The following is a 16,095-nucleotide window of genomic DNA, read 5'->3' on the forward strand; positions in this document are numbered from 1 at the left end:
TTCCAACAGAAGTTGCCATCTTGTATAACAGGGCATGGCATGTCACGTGGGTGAAGGGCAGTGGTGACCCTCAGGAAACCCAGCATGCCCATCCTTTGCTGTTGAATAATTGAAGAGCCCTCCTGTATCCCGGGCCTTTTCACACTGCATTTTACACTGAGTGGAGTCCTTTATTCCCAGAGATGGCATGGTCTCTGCCATGTCAACCTTTACTAAAAAGTGTGTGATTGAATAAAGGAAACCCATTTCGCTTGCTTTAATCCCCAAATGTGCCCTTGCCTTCACCCTTGGCAGAAGATTTTTGCCTTCACGGAAACTGAATTTATAGACCCACAAGTGAATAACTTCATGTTTACTCTGAAAATGTGTCCGTTTCCCTTGTGCTCAGGGCAAAGCTGATGTCCACTTTGTCCCCCACATCATCCTCACCATCGTTTGATGACCACCCTTCTCTTTAGCCTCTCACATCACCTCTCTGGCACACTGGCTGTGGTTTGGGATAAGGTTTCTTGGTGTGTTCCCCAAAGGTTTATTTCTTGTAAGCTTGGTTCTTGGCATGTCAGCATAGAGAGAAGAGGAGACCTTTAAAAGTTAGAACCTACTGAGAGGTAATTAGTAATTTCTATCAGGGTTGCTGTACTCACAGGACAAGATGTGTTCAGGGGGTGTGGCCATATACAGGATGCCATCTGCAAGAGGTATAACTGTACCTCTGATGGGACCTTGGATCCTACAAGAGTGGATTATTATAAAGAGAGTTATCCTAGCCTCCGAGTCCCTCTGACTTTCTCTCTCACCACGTACTCTGTTCTGTGCATGCTCTAAGCACTGCTACCATCCACCATGAGGCCAAGAGATGTTCTGACTTGGATCCCCAGCCTCCTGAATTGTGAACTGCACAAACCTCTTGTGTTTAAGAACTATTCCACCGTAGATATTTTGTTGTAGCAATAGGAAGTGTTCTGACATCCTCTTATTTTCACAGTGGATATATGTAGGGAAATGGATGACGTGTGTGTGTGTGTGTTATAATCAAACTGAGGGCAGAAATCAACAAAATAGAAACACAGAAAACAGTCCAAAGAATCAATGAAACAAAAAGTTGGTTCTTGGAGAAAATCAACAAGATTGACAAACCCCTATCTAAACTAATTAAACGACAGAGAGAGAACACGCAAATAAATAAGATCAGAAATGAAAAGGGGGACATAACCACAGACACAGAGGAAATTCAGAGAATCATTAGATCTTACTACAAAAGCCTGTATGTCACAAAACTGGAAAATGCAAAAGAAATGGACACTTTTTTAGATAAGTACCATATACCAAACCTAAACCAAGACCAGGTGAACGATCTAAATAGACCTGTTAGTCGCGAAGAATTAGAAACAGTTATCAAAAATCTCCCTTCCAAAAAAAGCCCAGGACCAAATGGTTTCAATGCAGAATTCTACCAGAACTTCCAAGAAGAGCTAATACCTATACTCCTTAATGTATTTCACAATATAGAAACAGAAGAGTCATTGCCAAATTCCTTTTATGAAGCTACAGTTACCCTGATACCAAAACCACACAAAGACCCAACCAAGAAAGAGAATTACAGGCCTATCTCACTCATGAACATCGACGCAAAAATTCTCAATAAAATACTGGCAAACCGAATCCAAGAACACATTAGAAAAGTTATCCATTATGATCAAGTAGGCTTCATTCCAGAGATGCAGGGCTGGTTCAACATATGCAAATCTATCAATGTAATCAACCATATAAATAAACTGAAATTAAAAAACCATATGATCATTTCATTAGATGCTGAAAAAGCATTCGACAAAATTCAACACCCCTTTATGATAAAGGTCTTGGAGAGATTAGGGATACAAGGGTCATACCTAAATATAATAAAAGCTATTTACAGCAAGCCGACAGCTAACGTTAAATTAAACGGAGAAAAACTCAAAGCCATCCCACTAAAATCAGGAACACAACAAGGATGTCCACTCTCTCCATACCTCTTCAATATAGTGCTTGAAGTTCTAGCAATAGCAATAAGACAACATAAGGGGATCAAGGGGATCCATATTGGAAAGGAAGAAGTTAAGCTTTCATTATTTGCAGATGATATGATAGTATACATAAGCGACCCCAAAAACTCTACCAAAGAACTCCTACAGCTGATAAACACCTTTGGTAATGTGGCAGGTTACAAGGTCAACTCCAAAAAATCAGTTGCCTTCCTATACACTAAGGATAAGGGAGCAGAGAGGGAAATCAGAGAAGCATCACCTTTCACGATAGCCACAAATAGCATAAAATATCTTGGGGTAACTCTGACCAAGGAAGTGAAAGATCTATTTGGCAAGAACTTTAAGTCTTTGAAGAAAGAAATTGAAGAGGACACCAGAAAATGGAAGGATCTCCCTTGCTCTTGGATTGGGAGGATCAACATAGTAAAAATGGCAATTCTACCAAAAGCAATCTATAGACTCAGTTTAGTTTTTCACGCTGTTATCTGATGGGCTTATTCCTCTGGTCGATTGCTAGTGTCCTGTGGACCTTTTCCATGGCAGTGCTCAGTATCCTGTCCAGACAGCCAGCTGCTTTTATGATTGTGGATAGAAAAGGGTAACTAGCAAGAAGTGAGGGGATGCTTTGGGATCCTGTACTTGCCTCCATGCCCCTTGGATTTCACAGGTGTGGTCTAGGTAAAGGTGTACACTTTTAAACTTTTCTACAAATATCTACTTTTTCTATTTTTACTTTCTTCATCCAGAAAGCTGTGTGCTTCTGGGACAGTTTCCCGAAGCTTTCAAGGGTTGGGAATCAATGTTGCCTTCTTCTCTGGTTGAGAAGGAAGGAGTACTATGTGCTTCAGTTCTGAGACAAGCCTTTCTGTCCTCTGCCTTCAGGCCTGACACTGGGTAAGAGTCAAGACAGTGAGCCAAGCCTGCCTTTAGGAGAGCTGCCCTCTGGGTGACCCCACCCCTGGCTGCTGTTCCGCCCATGTTTGGCAGCGAGCATTTGGCTGTAGAATCATGCCACCATGCCTGTCAGACTGGTGTATAGGTCTCTCACCTATACCACTTCCCACTCACACAGGAAGTAACATCACAGCTCAGCTCTCACTACGGAAATGACAGCCTAGTTAATTAATGTTTCTTAAAAGGAAAAAAATTCTTCAAGCATAAGGTTTATGCAAACTGGTAGACTTTAAAGTGATTTAAAATAACTAACCTCTAATAAACAGTTGCTACAGTTCTCTCTCTCTCTCTTTCTCTCTCTCTCTCTGGCTCTCTAAGGGTGGTGCTAAGGCACTGGTATTTTTAATATCACTTCCTGGGTGACATTAATGTATAGTCAGGTTTCAGAATCTCTGCTTCAGCCAAGCCGACCAGCGCTCAGAACTTCTGTTTGAGCAGAATGATTTCATTCCTGTTATTTTCTCCCCCGTTAGCGTTCGCACACCCAGGTGAGACTGTGCAGTCTCGCACTTGCCGAGGCCTCTTTGTTCATTGCCCGTCTGGGTCTGTGTCCCTGAGTAGCTTTTAAGTAGGCTGCATTTCCTTTTGTCCCCGTACCTCATATGTTCCCATCTGTGGCCTGCAATGCCACGCTGTGTACATCCTGGTTTTTTGAACTCTCCTTAAATGAATAGGGAGATAGCAGGTGTCGTCACCCTCATTGTCAAGATGAAGATGCTGGTGACTAAAGGAAGACACAGCCTCCTCCTTTCTGGAAGGTTCTGGGAGATAGTTTGTTCTGGTTGTTGCCATTTTGTTTCAGGGTTTGGGGGGAAGCAGGCTGCACAATCTTCCAAGTCCCCAACTCTATCTTCGAGGAGTCCCCTGGGCATAAATTTGGTGGCTTTGGCCCTACTTCTCTTTGTACTTGTGAAAGAAGCTCGTATTCTTTTTCATGGCCCACTTGGCAGCTGGAGCAAGACACCCAGAAGCAACCATATGACATAGGAACCGGCCACAAGTCTTGAGATAAAGCTGTGGGGACAGTTAAAGGCACAACCTGCAGGAGGCGCTCTCTGACATGTTTCCAGGTGCATTAACCATAGTGTTCTTGGACTTGAACTTCCAGGTTCTGACCTGATTTCCGACGCTGCCCAGTCATCTTGTTGCCATAAAGCGTGGCGGTTTGGGCCCCCCCCCCCCCCAAAAAAAAAACTTTCCGTGTCAGCTGCTTTAAGTTTCTTTTACTTTGAGGACCCCCAGCTCGTGCTAATGTAGCACCCCTTTCTTGCGTCTCCATGGGTCCCTCTCCTGCCCATCTCATCTCCTTCCAACTCCTCTCTTCCCTGCCCCCCGTGCTTATTACTCTCCATCCCATCCTAGGTGCTGATGACTCCAGCGTTCGTCTCTAGTCCCAGCCCCTTTCTGGAACCCAGATTCATCCATCCATCCGCCTGTGCAGACACTTCAGTATGACAGCCCCATAGGGACAATTTTGGTGTCACACATTTGTGCTGAGCTTCTCTTCCATCAAATTCCGTGTACCTAGGGCCCCTGATTTTGACTCCTCTGTGTGTTTTCTTTTATGCTGCACTTCCAGCTCTTTAGTTCAGTGTAGATACATTCTTCACATAGAAGTACCTAATCTTCATTGCTGGTCTACACAGTCTTCTCCCACTTAGACCATTTCTATAACTTTCTGAATCATTGCATTAAATAAAGCCTTCCAACAAACTTGAATATTTTAATACTTGTTCATATCTTTCCTCTATCACTGCCAATATCCCCCATTAAATTTACTTTAACTGGGGGGAGGTAATTTTAGATTTCTCAAACATCAGAGAATTCCTGTATATCCTCTTCCCAGGTTCCCCAAATGTCAACATAGTGTGTCACATAACCTCGATACACTGTCATAACGAGGAAAGTCACACTAGTGCTTTGTTAACAACTCAATTACAGACATAGGGTTGTTGGTTGGTTTTGGAAGACAGGGTCTCACTGTGTAGCCCTGGCTGGCCTGGAACTCATAGAGATTCACCTGCCTCTATCTCTCAAGTGCTGGGGTTAAATGCTTGGTGACCTAGTCCTGCATTCTCCTCAACTGTGTTTTATCACTGGACTGTGAATTAATATGCTTTTCTTGATCCAGGATCCAAGCCAAGATTCTAAACTGAATTTAGCATCCTACGTTGTCAGTGTACTCTGATCTCTGGTGGTTTCTTTTCTGCTCCCATACATTTTTTTTGTGAGCTTTGTTTTACAGGCACCAGGATATCTCTCTCTCTCTCTCTCTCTCTCTCTCTCTCTCTCTCTCTCTCTCTCTCTCTCTCTGAATGCATGATGCTTTTTCCTAATGACAGTGGAATTAGGGAATTTTAAGAAGACAACCAAAGTGAGAAGTGATCTTATCCTCCATCAGAGGGTACTTGATGTCATCATGTGTCGCGGCCCCCCTCGTCCAGCAAGGATGACGCGACCACCAGAGCTCTTCTCACTGCAGTTTTATTCAGGACCTTTTGACAACTGTAAAATCTCTCTCTCACACTCTCTCTCCCTCTCTCCCTCTCTCTCTCTCACTCTTTTCCTCTCTCTCTTCCTCTCTCCCAGGGCAAACCTCTCCCAGCCCTTAAGTAGGCATGGGCTACCAATCCTGGATTGCCAGGTGGACACTGCTCATAGGTCCACGCATATGCAAGCAGCTGACAATCATTGCGTGATAATAGCATAAGTCAGGCCTAGTTGATATTAGCAGTTGATTATCACAGAGAGCACTTGCTTTCGGGATCGCGGAGGGCGGGAGCCAGCACCATCAGGTGCGACTCCACACAGCTCTCTACACATAGCCAACAGGTGTGACTCCACACGGCTCTCTACAATCATGACCTGCCCCCATGATGTTGAATGATCATTTGGTCAAAGAGGTGTCTGTGGGGTGCTCCTGGAAGGGAGTCACTAGTCACTGAGTGCAGCCCTCCTCAAGGGAAGGCAAATTGAGGACCAGCACTTGGTGGAGGGGTAATCTACAACACTGTTTGGATCGCTGTGTGTCTCCATTCACTCATAGACTCAGTTTCCTGATTTCTTAATAGTTCAGAAATTTCTAAATATATGTGGGGTGTGCAGTGGTATTGCTTTGTTTATATGTAGCTACCCGATACCTAAACACTATAAGCGTTTTTTAAATTACACCTGTGAGAACTTCTTAGACACATACAGCATTGCAATTTATTCATAAATTATTATTTATGAACAAAGCAAGTCATCTTCTTCCCCATTGGAGGCTGCAGTTGACTGACAGAGGCTTACACTCACTCACTGTGATTGACAGGCAGAGGCTCACTCATTGGACTTCTCTTGTCATCCTGAATTCTGTGCAGGTTTTCTTCTTAAATTCGAGGAAACTTTTGATATCCTCAGTTTGTCTGTCAGTCTATCTGCCCCCTCCCCTTTTTGAAACAGGGGACTTGCTGTAGCTCAGAGTGATATCCTCCTGCCTCAGCCTTCTTAGTGCTAGGGTTATGTATATGCATACTGTACATGGCCACTCTCAATCTTACTGAGAGATCCCAAGAAAAGACAAGTCTCTAAAAAGATTATTTATGCTTCATACTGATTTTCAACATAAGTATTTAACATTTTTATAAATGGAGCAAAGAAGAAAATAATGATAAATATATTAAACCACTGAGAACAAATATGGTGGCTCACGGCCTATAATGCTAGCACTTGAGAGACTGAGGCAGGAGGCTTGCCAACCTGGGCTACAACCCAAGACCCTATCTTAAAACAAACCAAACAAACAAACAAACAAAAAGCCTAAAACAGCCACTGAAAATCAGTATCCATAAAAATAATTTTTTAAAACCTTAATGTTCTTAAATATGTTCTCAATCTAGTAATAATTAATAAACATATTTAGTTGAGATAGCTGCTGCTTGTCACGTCATTTCCTTTGTATCCCACATCCCTCCCACTTCTAGTTCTTGGTTAATACAGCTTTTAACACATGTGCCCTTATACCAAATTCTCTCTTTGGTTTATAGCCTGGGCCAATACCACACTGCTTATCTAGTTATCTAAGTGTGTGTTAGTGACCTTATCCTGACATTAAGGAAATCAAATGAAGACACCTACATGGAGTACCATGGGGGCTTAGGCAGTAAAATGCCTTGATGCTGTTCATTTATGTCTGATCTGTGCTGATTTATTAGCATGCGGGCTCCATACATTAGGGTGGTAGCTGCTGCCTGCTCGGCCTCAATTGCTGACCGCCCTGGTATTTGTAGACCGTTGTTCACAGGTCTTGGCCATGGCACATTCATTTCTCCTGCTTTATTACCATCACATCTGATTCCAATTTGCTACCGAATTGAGTTTCCCATCCTGAGCCTGACATTCAAGCAGTCAGGTGGATTAGCTCCTTCAGCTTGGTTAGCATGGTGCCTTCAGGTCAGCGGACAGTGGCCTATTAAATGGCCTCTGTTCCTCATGCCGGAAGCTCAGGCTCCATCCTGTGGTGCAGGGGAGCGGCATGAGTAACCTTTCTCCTTATTTAGAACTTGTAATTCCAGGTTTTTGGAAAGGCTTCTGATTAAAAACAGAGCTGGTCCTTATCCCCTTATCTTGCTATTTCAGCAGCATTTTCCGAGAGCAAAGTTGCCAGTTTATGGTCGGGTCATTTCAGGGAATATGATTGATTGAACCATAGTCACTCACTTGGCCCTTTCCTTCTTCTGTCTTCCGGGTCTTCTGTTTGCATATACAGTTGCTATAGCATCTGATTTATTACTTGCTTGTTCTTACTAATAACGCCTCTGGTATCATCTATGCCGCCATCCGATCAAGTTTCTGCCACAGCAATGTTAACTTTCTGGGCTCTAGGCCTTTGGCTGTACAAGGAGTCACTTGTTTACTAAAAGACACCATCTGATGAATTATGACTTCTAAACAGCCCTGTAAGAGAAAAATGAAACGCCCAAATGCAAAGCTAATTCTAGTGTTTTCTTAATCAACAATTCCTATACAGAAAATTGCTCATTGTGTTTTTGAGTACATTTCAGCCCCTGAGGAGACTGTCCTAGGTAAAGACTGGCTTCTTGTTGTTGGTTAATGAAGGTGCATTTCCATTTCAGAATCAGGAAGCCAGCCTAGCAAACACTGTAATTTCTTGGGGGATAATCAAGGAGTAAAGGGAAAAAAATGTAAAAATAGGAAAAAAAATGTTCACTGTGTGGGAGAGGAGGCTTTGTTTCTGAAATCACCGATTGTTCCCCCAGCACTGACCAGAGATACGTTGCGGTAACTCCATATAGAGGCATCTTCATGTCTAAAGACTATGTAACATACCATCCCTTGCCTCTCCTGGGGTGCTCTCCAGCCTGCTTTCTGTAAGCTGTGCTATTTAGAAGTGATTGAAGCTGTTGTCCTTGACACACATTCAGGAGCCAACAAAAATAGGTGGGTGTGGCCATAGAAGAAACACCTTTCCAAAGAGAATGCTGGAGCCTCTGGAAGATGCCAAATAAATGAGAATTCTGAGGATGAGTGACCAAATTTAGACTCTTCTGAATTTGTAGTGTCCTGCATTTGGAGTTTATGTTGGCTGCTGACTCATGACTTCCTATTCTTTAATTGTTGCTATCTAGTAATCCTCCTCCAGGAGTGGGTCTGTAGACCTTCTGTAGCGGGTGGAAGTATTCTGAGTCAGGATTTTGCATGTGGTTTGTTTGCCTGGTTCTTGCCTGGTTGCGGTGTTTTTTCTTCCCCCTGCTTCTCGGTGATTTTGTAGATAATGATCTTAATTTGATATAAGTGTGAGAGCAGGTTTTAGAAATATCAACACTCTAGTAATTGTGGCTGTCTGGCTACCTTTTAGAGGTTCATTAACCTACTTTTCAATACCTAAGTAATAAATGCCATTTGTTTTGAGAAGTAATTCCAGAAGAAAACCATTTTCAGGCTCTCTTTAAAATAACAGAGTATAGTATTTGATATGCATAGTATTTTGCCTGAATTTGTTTCCTTGGAGGGTAAGTTGAATAAATAATCTGATTTAATTGCCCTTTTTATTTCACCTTTCGCTTAGTTATAACCCTCTGAAATTTCTCCTGCCTCTGTATTTTTCTTGTCTGCGTAGGTCCCCTGATTCTTCCCACTTTTCTTAGTCCTAGGACAGTGCTACTCAGCCCAGTCTTTGACTCAAGTTGCTTTTTAGAGGTCGAATGGCTTTATGCTTAAAAGGCAGATAAACCTGTTTGTAGTATAAGCTGCCCCTTCAGGCTTCTTTTCTTGTGTAACAAGAGCAGTCTTGGGAGGGATCCCGCAGAAAATTATGTCATCAAAGTCTTTGGTGTCTCAACAAGGCCAACTCAAGTCTGATAAAGAATGTGCAAACATGTTACTCGGTGTCCTGATGACTTCGGCTGATGTGGCATCTCCCATGTGTGTTCTCTCTTTTCTTTTGCAGAAGGAGCTGAGCCTCCCCCGACGAGGAAGCCTGTAAGTAGACGGACTCTCTTTCCTTATTCTCTTTTGTCTAGTTTCTAATGTGATCATTATCTGTCGGCCTTTGATGGCGATTAAAAAATGAGTGATGAGCTACCGGATCAGCAAAACAAAACAACATGAATTTATTGGTAAACGTCAAAGAGTAATGATTTCATTGTAATCTTCTGGATCTGTTTGTGGGCATTGTAAACTCAAATGCTTACTAAATCCAAAGAGGATCTTAAGTTTTAAAAATACCATTATATAGCCAAGCAAAGCCTGTGATTTAATTTGCAGATAAGACAAGGTAACCTTAATCAGGAGTTAATGATTGTCCATGGATTCTGAAAATCTATAGTTGTTCTTTATATTATGGATTTTTTTGTGCTTGAATGGATGAGGTCTTTGAGCCAGTTATACTTCCTAGTGTTAGAACCAGGTGTCGCTGAAAGGGTGCATATAACACTCTTGTGTTCAAATACTAGATTTGCAGATCTTGATTTGATTCTTGGTAATGTGTCTCCACCTTTCATGTTTAAGGCCAATTATTTACTTGCACAAAAAACAGTTGTATTCATCTGTTATTTCCAGAGTATAATTGTCCTTTAATATTTTATTCATTACCTGTAGAATACCCAGCTTTCTTATATAAAGACTGAATTTCAACTCTTTGGATTTTCTATCTGGTTTGTGTCGAAGAAGTCTGTGGTGTAATTACTCTTAAAAATTTTTAGTTTTTTGCCATGTGGTGGTGGTACACACCTTTGACGCCAGCACTAAGGTAGGCAGAAACCGCCGGATCTCTATGAATTCAAATCCAGCTTGGTCTGCAGACAGAGTTCTAGAAAGGCTCCAGAGCTACAAAGAAACCCTGTCTCAGAAAAAAAAATTTTTTTAAAGTTATTTAGGAATATGAGATACAAAGAATATTTAAGACAAAATTAGCTAATCCCACTGTGGAGTAATAAAAAAAAAAACTATATGGTGACTGCTGTCATCTTTTGGGTGAAATTTTATAAAATGTCAGACATTGTGTCTAGGAACCTACAGAGCATCATCTGCAAACATTTTATTTCCTTTTTTATTTTTATTTATTTTTTTTTTGAGACAGGGTTTCTCTGGCTGTCCTAGAACTTGCTTTGTAGACCATTTTATTTCTTCTTTTTTTTTTGAAACACATTTAGGCCGCCAGATGGGCAACGAATCATTTTTCCTGAAAAATTTCCTCAACTGTTTCTAGCCTCTAGCCTTGCTTCCTGGCTGGAAGTTAATGGCTTGGTCCTTCATTAGGAAATAGCCTTGGATTAAATGCTTTCCTTTTCCGTCAGGGATAGGAGCCTGTTCCCAACTTACACTTTTGATATTTCTCATCATAATGAGAAATCAGAGGTGAGAAAAGTAGAAAAACTACATGTGATTCTCTTTGTAGGCAAACAATTTTATTTTCTCTCTTCTTTTTATTTAATTCTTAAACACCCTGGTTTTTTCCTCCTATACTTTATTTGAAAAGTCAGATTTGGTTTGCGCCTTTATAGTCATCCATAGATGTGTTAGCATGCTTCCAGTCACTATCAAAAGCTCATATAAATTAAGAAATGAAATCCATTTTATCTATATAAGAGCCATATGTTGCTTTCACAGTGAAGTCTCAGTTCCGTTCATGTTCGTTAGCTCATGGCCGTGAATGATGTGAAAACACATGCTAGAGAAATGAAATATATATTTCTTCACTTGAGAGGAATGGAATCATTAATAATAAAAAAAGGATAATGAAATAAGTGCATTTGGAGCCTATGCGTTTACAGTCCCTTCTCTAATAAAAATCAATTGATTTATTGGGTGGTAGACAAAGTAGCACAAAGCTACCTACTTTAGTGAATTTTGTGAAAATTGGTGTTTCCACATGAGTCAAGCTCCCCGAAAACACAATTTTATATTTGCCACGGTTAGCCTCAAAGAATGAACAACGCCTGGTGTGGCTGCTCAGAGCCCCATGGCCCTCGGCCCTCGGTGTCCTCGGCTGATGCCTCACTTAGAGCCAGTAACTAAATCTGCTCTGTGTGCATGGTCCTTCATGACACTGAGAAAAAGAAATGCTTTCAAAAACAGGGCCAGACGCATTCTAATCCAAAGCTAAGGAAGGCCGACAGCATAGCTTTTAGGTGCTGATTTTAGCAGAGTTCCAGAACATAATTTTTCTGCTGGCACGTCCTTACCTTGTTTACTGCAAGAATGCCTCCTACGGATGCTTTCAGCTCCTTTGCCTCTCAGCAGAAGACTGCTTCCCCTTTCACGTTAGCAGTGAACAAACTGCACAGGCCTCAGCCTAGGCCTTACTGTCCTTGCTCCCAAAGCCACAGGCTGTGCCCTCGGAAGAGGCCACTTTAGTTTGATGTATCTGCAGTCTCTAATTTGTGTATCTTGAAGATTTTTAAAATTGCATTTCTATCACTTTGAAACTTAATTGAATTTGTTAGCTTTGTTTATGATTTTTGAGTACTGTTTTGAATAAGCTAAAAATAACATTTGTCTATGCAGTCCTAAAAATATACATATGCTATGTTTACAATAAAATCATCATAAATAAAAGACAGGAAAAAAAGCTTTCTCATGATTGAGAGATTATAAAAGCAAATGGTATTTCCTAGAAAATATAATTCAGATCTAACTCTAATTTTTTGCTTGCAGTCATTGCCATGGGAGCTAACATAAAGACCGTGGGGCCTTATGTAAAGGTTAAAAGGTGGCAGAAATGATTAAGGCCTTTATTCTCTAGTGCAAAGAGCAAGAGACAAGGAAGGTGGTGGGAGCTGCCTTCCAGGAAGATGTTACTAGATAAAAAGTGACCTCGCTAGGTTTCCCAGAGGCTTTCCAACTCTAAACTTCTCTAAGGCCTGGAACTTGTCTCTGCTCCAGATTGTTGTGTTAGGTGAATTTTAGCCTCTCTGTTCCATTCAAGGAAAGCTTTGGTCCCTGATTCTCAGAGCAGTTTTTTTCTTCCACTTCCAAGGCCCACTCTGGCCCAGGTCACTGGCTCAGTCCTACTCCTGTGGAGTTCAGCTATCCCAGGTCTGCTCCAGCCCAGGTCACTGGCTCAGTCCTACTCCTGTGGAATTTGTTGCCTCAGGCCTGCTCTGTCCCAGGTAGCTGGCTCAGTCCTACTCCTGTAGAGTTTGCTGCCTCAGGCCTGTTTTTGCCTAGATCGCTGGCTCAGTCTTGCTCCTCATGTGGCTCTTATAAGGGAGCTTCATGTATTACTAATGTGGCTGTGGTGGTTAAGTATGTAAGTGCTTATAATACTTCTTCTATGACAACATTCTTGATTGGGTGAAAGTACAATTCAAGCTTTTAACCAAGCCTTTGCCTAGGGTTAAAAATAACTTACATAGATATTAATATTTAAAAAATATTCTTCAAATATGAGGGTGTATTATAACAGTATATTGTTTTTCTTGGTGTTTTTTTTTTTTTTATCTCTTGGTAAGATTGCCCCACATGGCTCCTGATTTTATGATATTTTAAGTTCCCTGTGTTGGACCCTACTGGCTAATGCCAGAACATACACTGAACAGTGTGGATACGTTTGGGGGCTCTTTAAATCGCTTCTGATGTGCTTCCTGAAGTTAGGAAAGGAGGAAAATGAGATCATTGCATTCATGGTGATGAATTATAACTTTGAGCTTCAGAACTTTACTCCGGCTGTTCTCCTGCCCAGCAAATGCCTGATCCAAGAATGTCTCCAGTGTTGCTGTTTGTGAGATAGACACAAGCCGACCTCCTGTAGTCAGGCAGCCTGCCCTGGCACCACATCTGTCTGCTAGGACAGAGATCCTGGGGCTGAGTGCAGCCATATGTCCTTGGTGTCATAAATTCAGCCTGGGACACATGGCCTCTCCTGACATGATTTTCATTTGGTTGATCACCACTCTCTGTGTTAGGACTGTCAGTCTTCTCTTGAGGCCTTGCCTGACATTTTAAAATAGAACACTGTTACAGAGGAGTTTTTCTTTTTCCTTCTCTTCTCTTCTCTTCTCTTCTCTTCTCTTCTCTTCTCTTCTCTTCTCTTCTCTTCTTCTCTCTCTCTCTCTCTCTCTCTCTCTCTCTCTCTCTCTCTCTCTCTCTTTCTTTTGTTTAAGCAAAGAAAGGGGAAAAGTGACAAAGGCAAAGATGTGAGGGACTGATAGTTAGGAACCAAAGCCGGGCATCCCTGGCAGTTGCTACTTCTTTTTTTAAGGCTCCCTTTGTGTTTTGTTAATTGCCTAAATAAAACTCCCTAGGACAGAGGCTTTTTTTTCTCTCTCTCTTATGGAGTTCCCTAGAGTGTCTCTGTAGTGTTTGTGCCCTGGAGAGAGGAGTAGGAAGTTGGCTGGATCCAGCTCTTCCCACCTCCTCCCACCTCCTCCCCTCCAGCTTCTTTTAATGGGTTTTCAGATTTCTCCACAAAGCAAAAGAAATTGTACTGCTATTCTCAGCCATAGATTCTGTCTGCTTTTTTGTTTTGTTTTGTTTTGTTTTTTTCAACATGGTTTTACTGTAGCTTTGGAGCCTGTCCTGGAACTAGCTCTTGTAGACCAGGCTGGCCTCGAACTCAGAGATCCACCTGCCTCTGCCTCCTGAGTGCTGGCATTAAAGGTGTGCCACCACCGCCTGGCTCTGCCTACTATTTAACATGGCCTTCTCTTCCTTGTTTAACTATGAGCTTTGCCATGCGTGTTCTTGCATGGAGCCTTAGCCTTATAGGCTTGGGAATGTATGAAAGCATGGCAGTTACCTCTTTATTTTTGTAGAAGCAATGAATGATACTTGAATGGCTTCTCAGCTTCATATATTTGGTCACAAAAGCGTTAGAGATGCATTTTAGGGTACCCAGCGCAGGAACCTGAAGTAGAAGCAGCTCCTAATGTCTGTGGTGACTCTAGAATGGATGTGTACATGCTGAGAGTCAGTTGCAGTGCCTTCTTCCATTTTAACCGCTTGATCTAGTAACAGCTCTGACATCTTCATCAACTTCCATTTCTTCTCCTTTTCCTTTCACTGTTCTGAAAGTAGCTTCAGCGCACCAACGCTGGCTGTGGTAGACATATGTACACTAGGGGTCCAAATAGTCTGTGATAGGCCTGTCAGAAGCCCAGCTCCTTATCCATATGTAAATCAGTGCCCATCTCCATCCCCCTTACTCTTATGCCACACTCCCTAGAACCAGAAGTTCATTCACCTGGACCCTGAAGCTATTTTCCCTTTGGTTCTTTACTTGCATGCACCTGCCTTTGGGTACAGCAGAAATCTCTTTCATTAAAGGCGCCTTCTCGTGAGCTGGCCATGGGACTGATGTTTTAGCTTAAGAACTTGAAATCTGGCTGCCTCAACTGCTAGGTTTGGCCACCCGTCCTCATTTGCCGACTGAAGAGGCAAGTAACTGTAAGAAGCAGCGGAGATTTGTTCAACGTAGCCATTTTGGAAATAGAAATGTAAAAGGGACCCACTTGCCCCCAAGTCGCTCCTGGGAGTCAGTTTCATTGTTCTTGTAAATCTCTATGAGAGTGCTACATGTCATGGCATCCTGCATCCCTGATACCTCTATTAAGATCCTAGTCACCTAGAGATACCTAGAGTGGGCCAAGGGGAGCATCTTTCTCTTCAGAGCCCAGAAGTCCTTCCTGTTGGTGAACCTCTAAGAGGCGTTGCTACAGCCATCGGATTGTTTCAGCCTTCAGTTCAGTCATCATAGACTAATATGTTAATACATAATATGGCACACGAGAACATACTGATTTAAGATACACCCTGAGATAATCATAATACATTTACAAAGGACTCATCAGCTAAAATTCGCCCTAGGGAGCCCCAAGAAAACATAAACTTAGTATTCCCTGTCTGTATAACTTACAGTATAGATCTCCTAGACACACTCATTTTTCTGTGTATCTCAATATCCCCTGGTAATTTCCAGCATACAGATTATACAGTTCAAGCTTTCTGATCACACCAGCAGATTCCTAAATAATTCAGAAGGCCTTCCACTTTGCTCAGCAGACCTCCCAAAGATAAGGGACCCAACGTGCTGTCTGATAACTAGCTAACTCAGGTTTTTGAAAATGACCACCAGTAGCTCCAAAGAACCTCTAGACTGACTAATAAAGGGAAGGGTGAGAACGGAGGTTCATAGGCTGGGGAGGACAGACGAGGGTATACCTAGCACAGCCCAGTAGGCTTGCTCATAGTCTCTCTCCTGCCTCTGCAAGGAGACCTCATAACATCCATCTCTTGAGGGCTACGGTCTTCATCCAACAAGATAAGCGTGTATTCACCAGTGTGTGACCTCACTAATTGTTCCCCTGTGCCAACACCAAAGTGAAGGAGACAGACACAGAATGAAGCACAATGGCCGTGCTTTCCCATTAGTGACCCTTAGCAAAAGTGGCCAGAGACCAGTCCACCAAGGTCTGAGATGTTGAAAAACGGTTGTTGTATGAATAAATGAATAAATGCACAAGTGGTAACATACTTACTCCTTTTCTTTCTGACTCTTTTCCTTACATTGGCAGAGCCAAGGGTATCCAGGGATGCTGTGGGAAATGAGCGTGGTACAGAGGGAGAGGTGGCTGTCAGAGAGTGCTTAGGACCCTGGGAGCAGAGAGTAGTGCTAGTC

The 16,095-nt window shown here is 42.3% G+C and overlaps 1 protein-coding gene across 6 annotated transcripts in view; it reads left to right on the forward strand.

Moving 5' to 3' along the window:
* The window catches only part of Mast4 (microtubule associated serine/threonine kinase family member 4), a 593,745-nt gene that overhangs the window by 313,896 nt on the left and 263,754 nt on the right, over nt 1-16,095 (forward strand). For all 6 annotated transcript variants that reach the window (XM_057790139.1, XM_057790141.1, XM_057790140.1 and 3 more), the window contains one exon: nt 9,427-9,458. In XM_057790139.1, the coding sequence (XP_057646122.1) occupies nt 9,427-9,458 (32 nt within the window). The remainder of the gene's footprint in view (nt 1-9,426; nt 9,459-16,095) is intronic.

This window comes from Chionomys nivalis, chromosome 15, assembly GCF_950005125.1.
Source record: "Chionomys nivalis chromosome 15, mChiNiv1.1, whole genome shotgun sequence".
Taxonomy (NCBI): Eukaryota; Metazoa; Chordata; class Mammalia; order Rodentia; family Cricetidae; genus Chionomys; species Chionomys nivalis.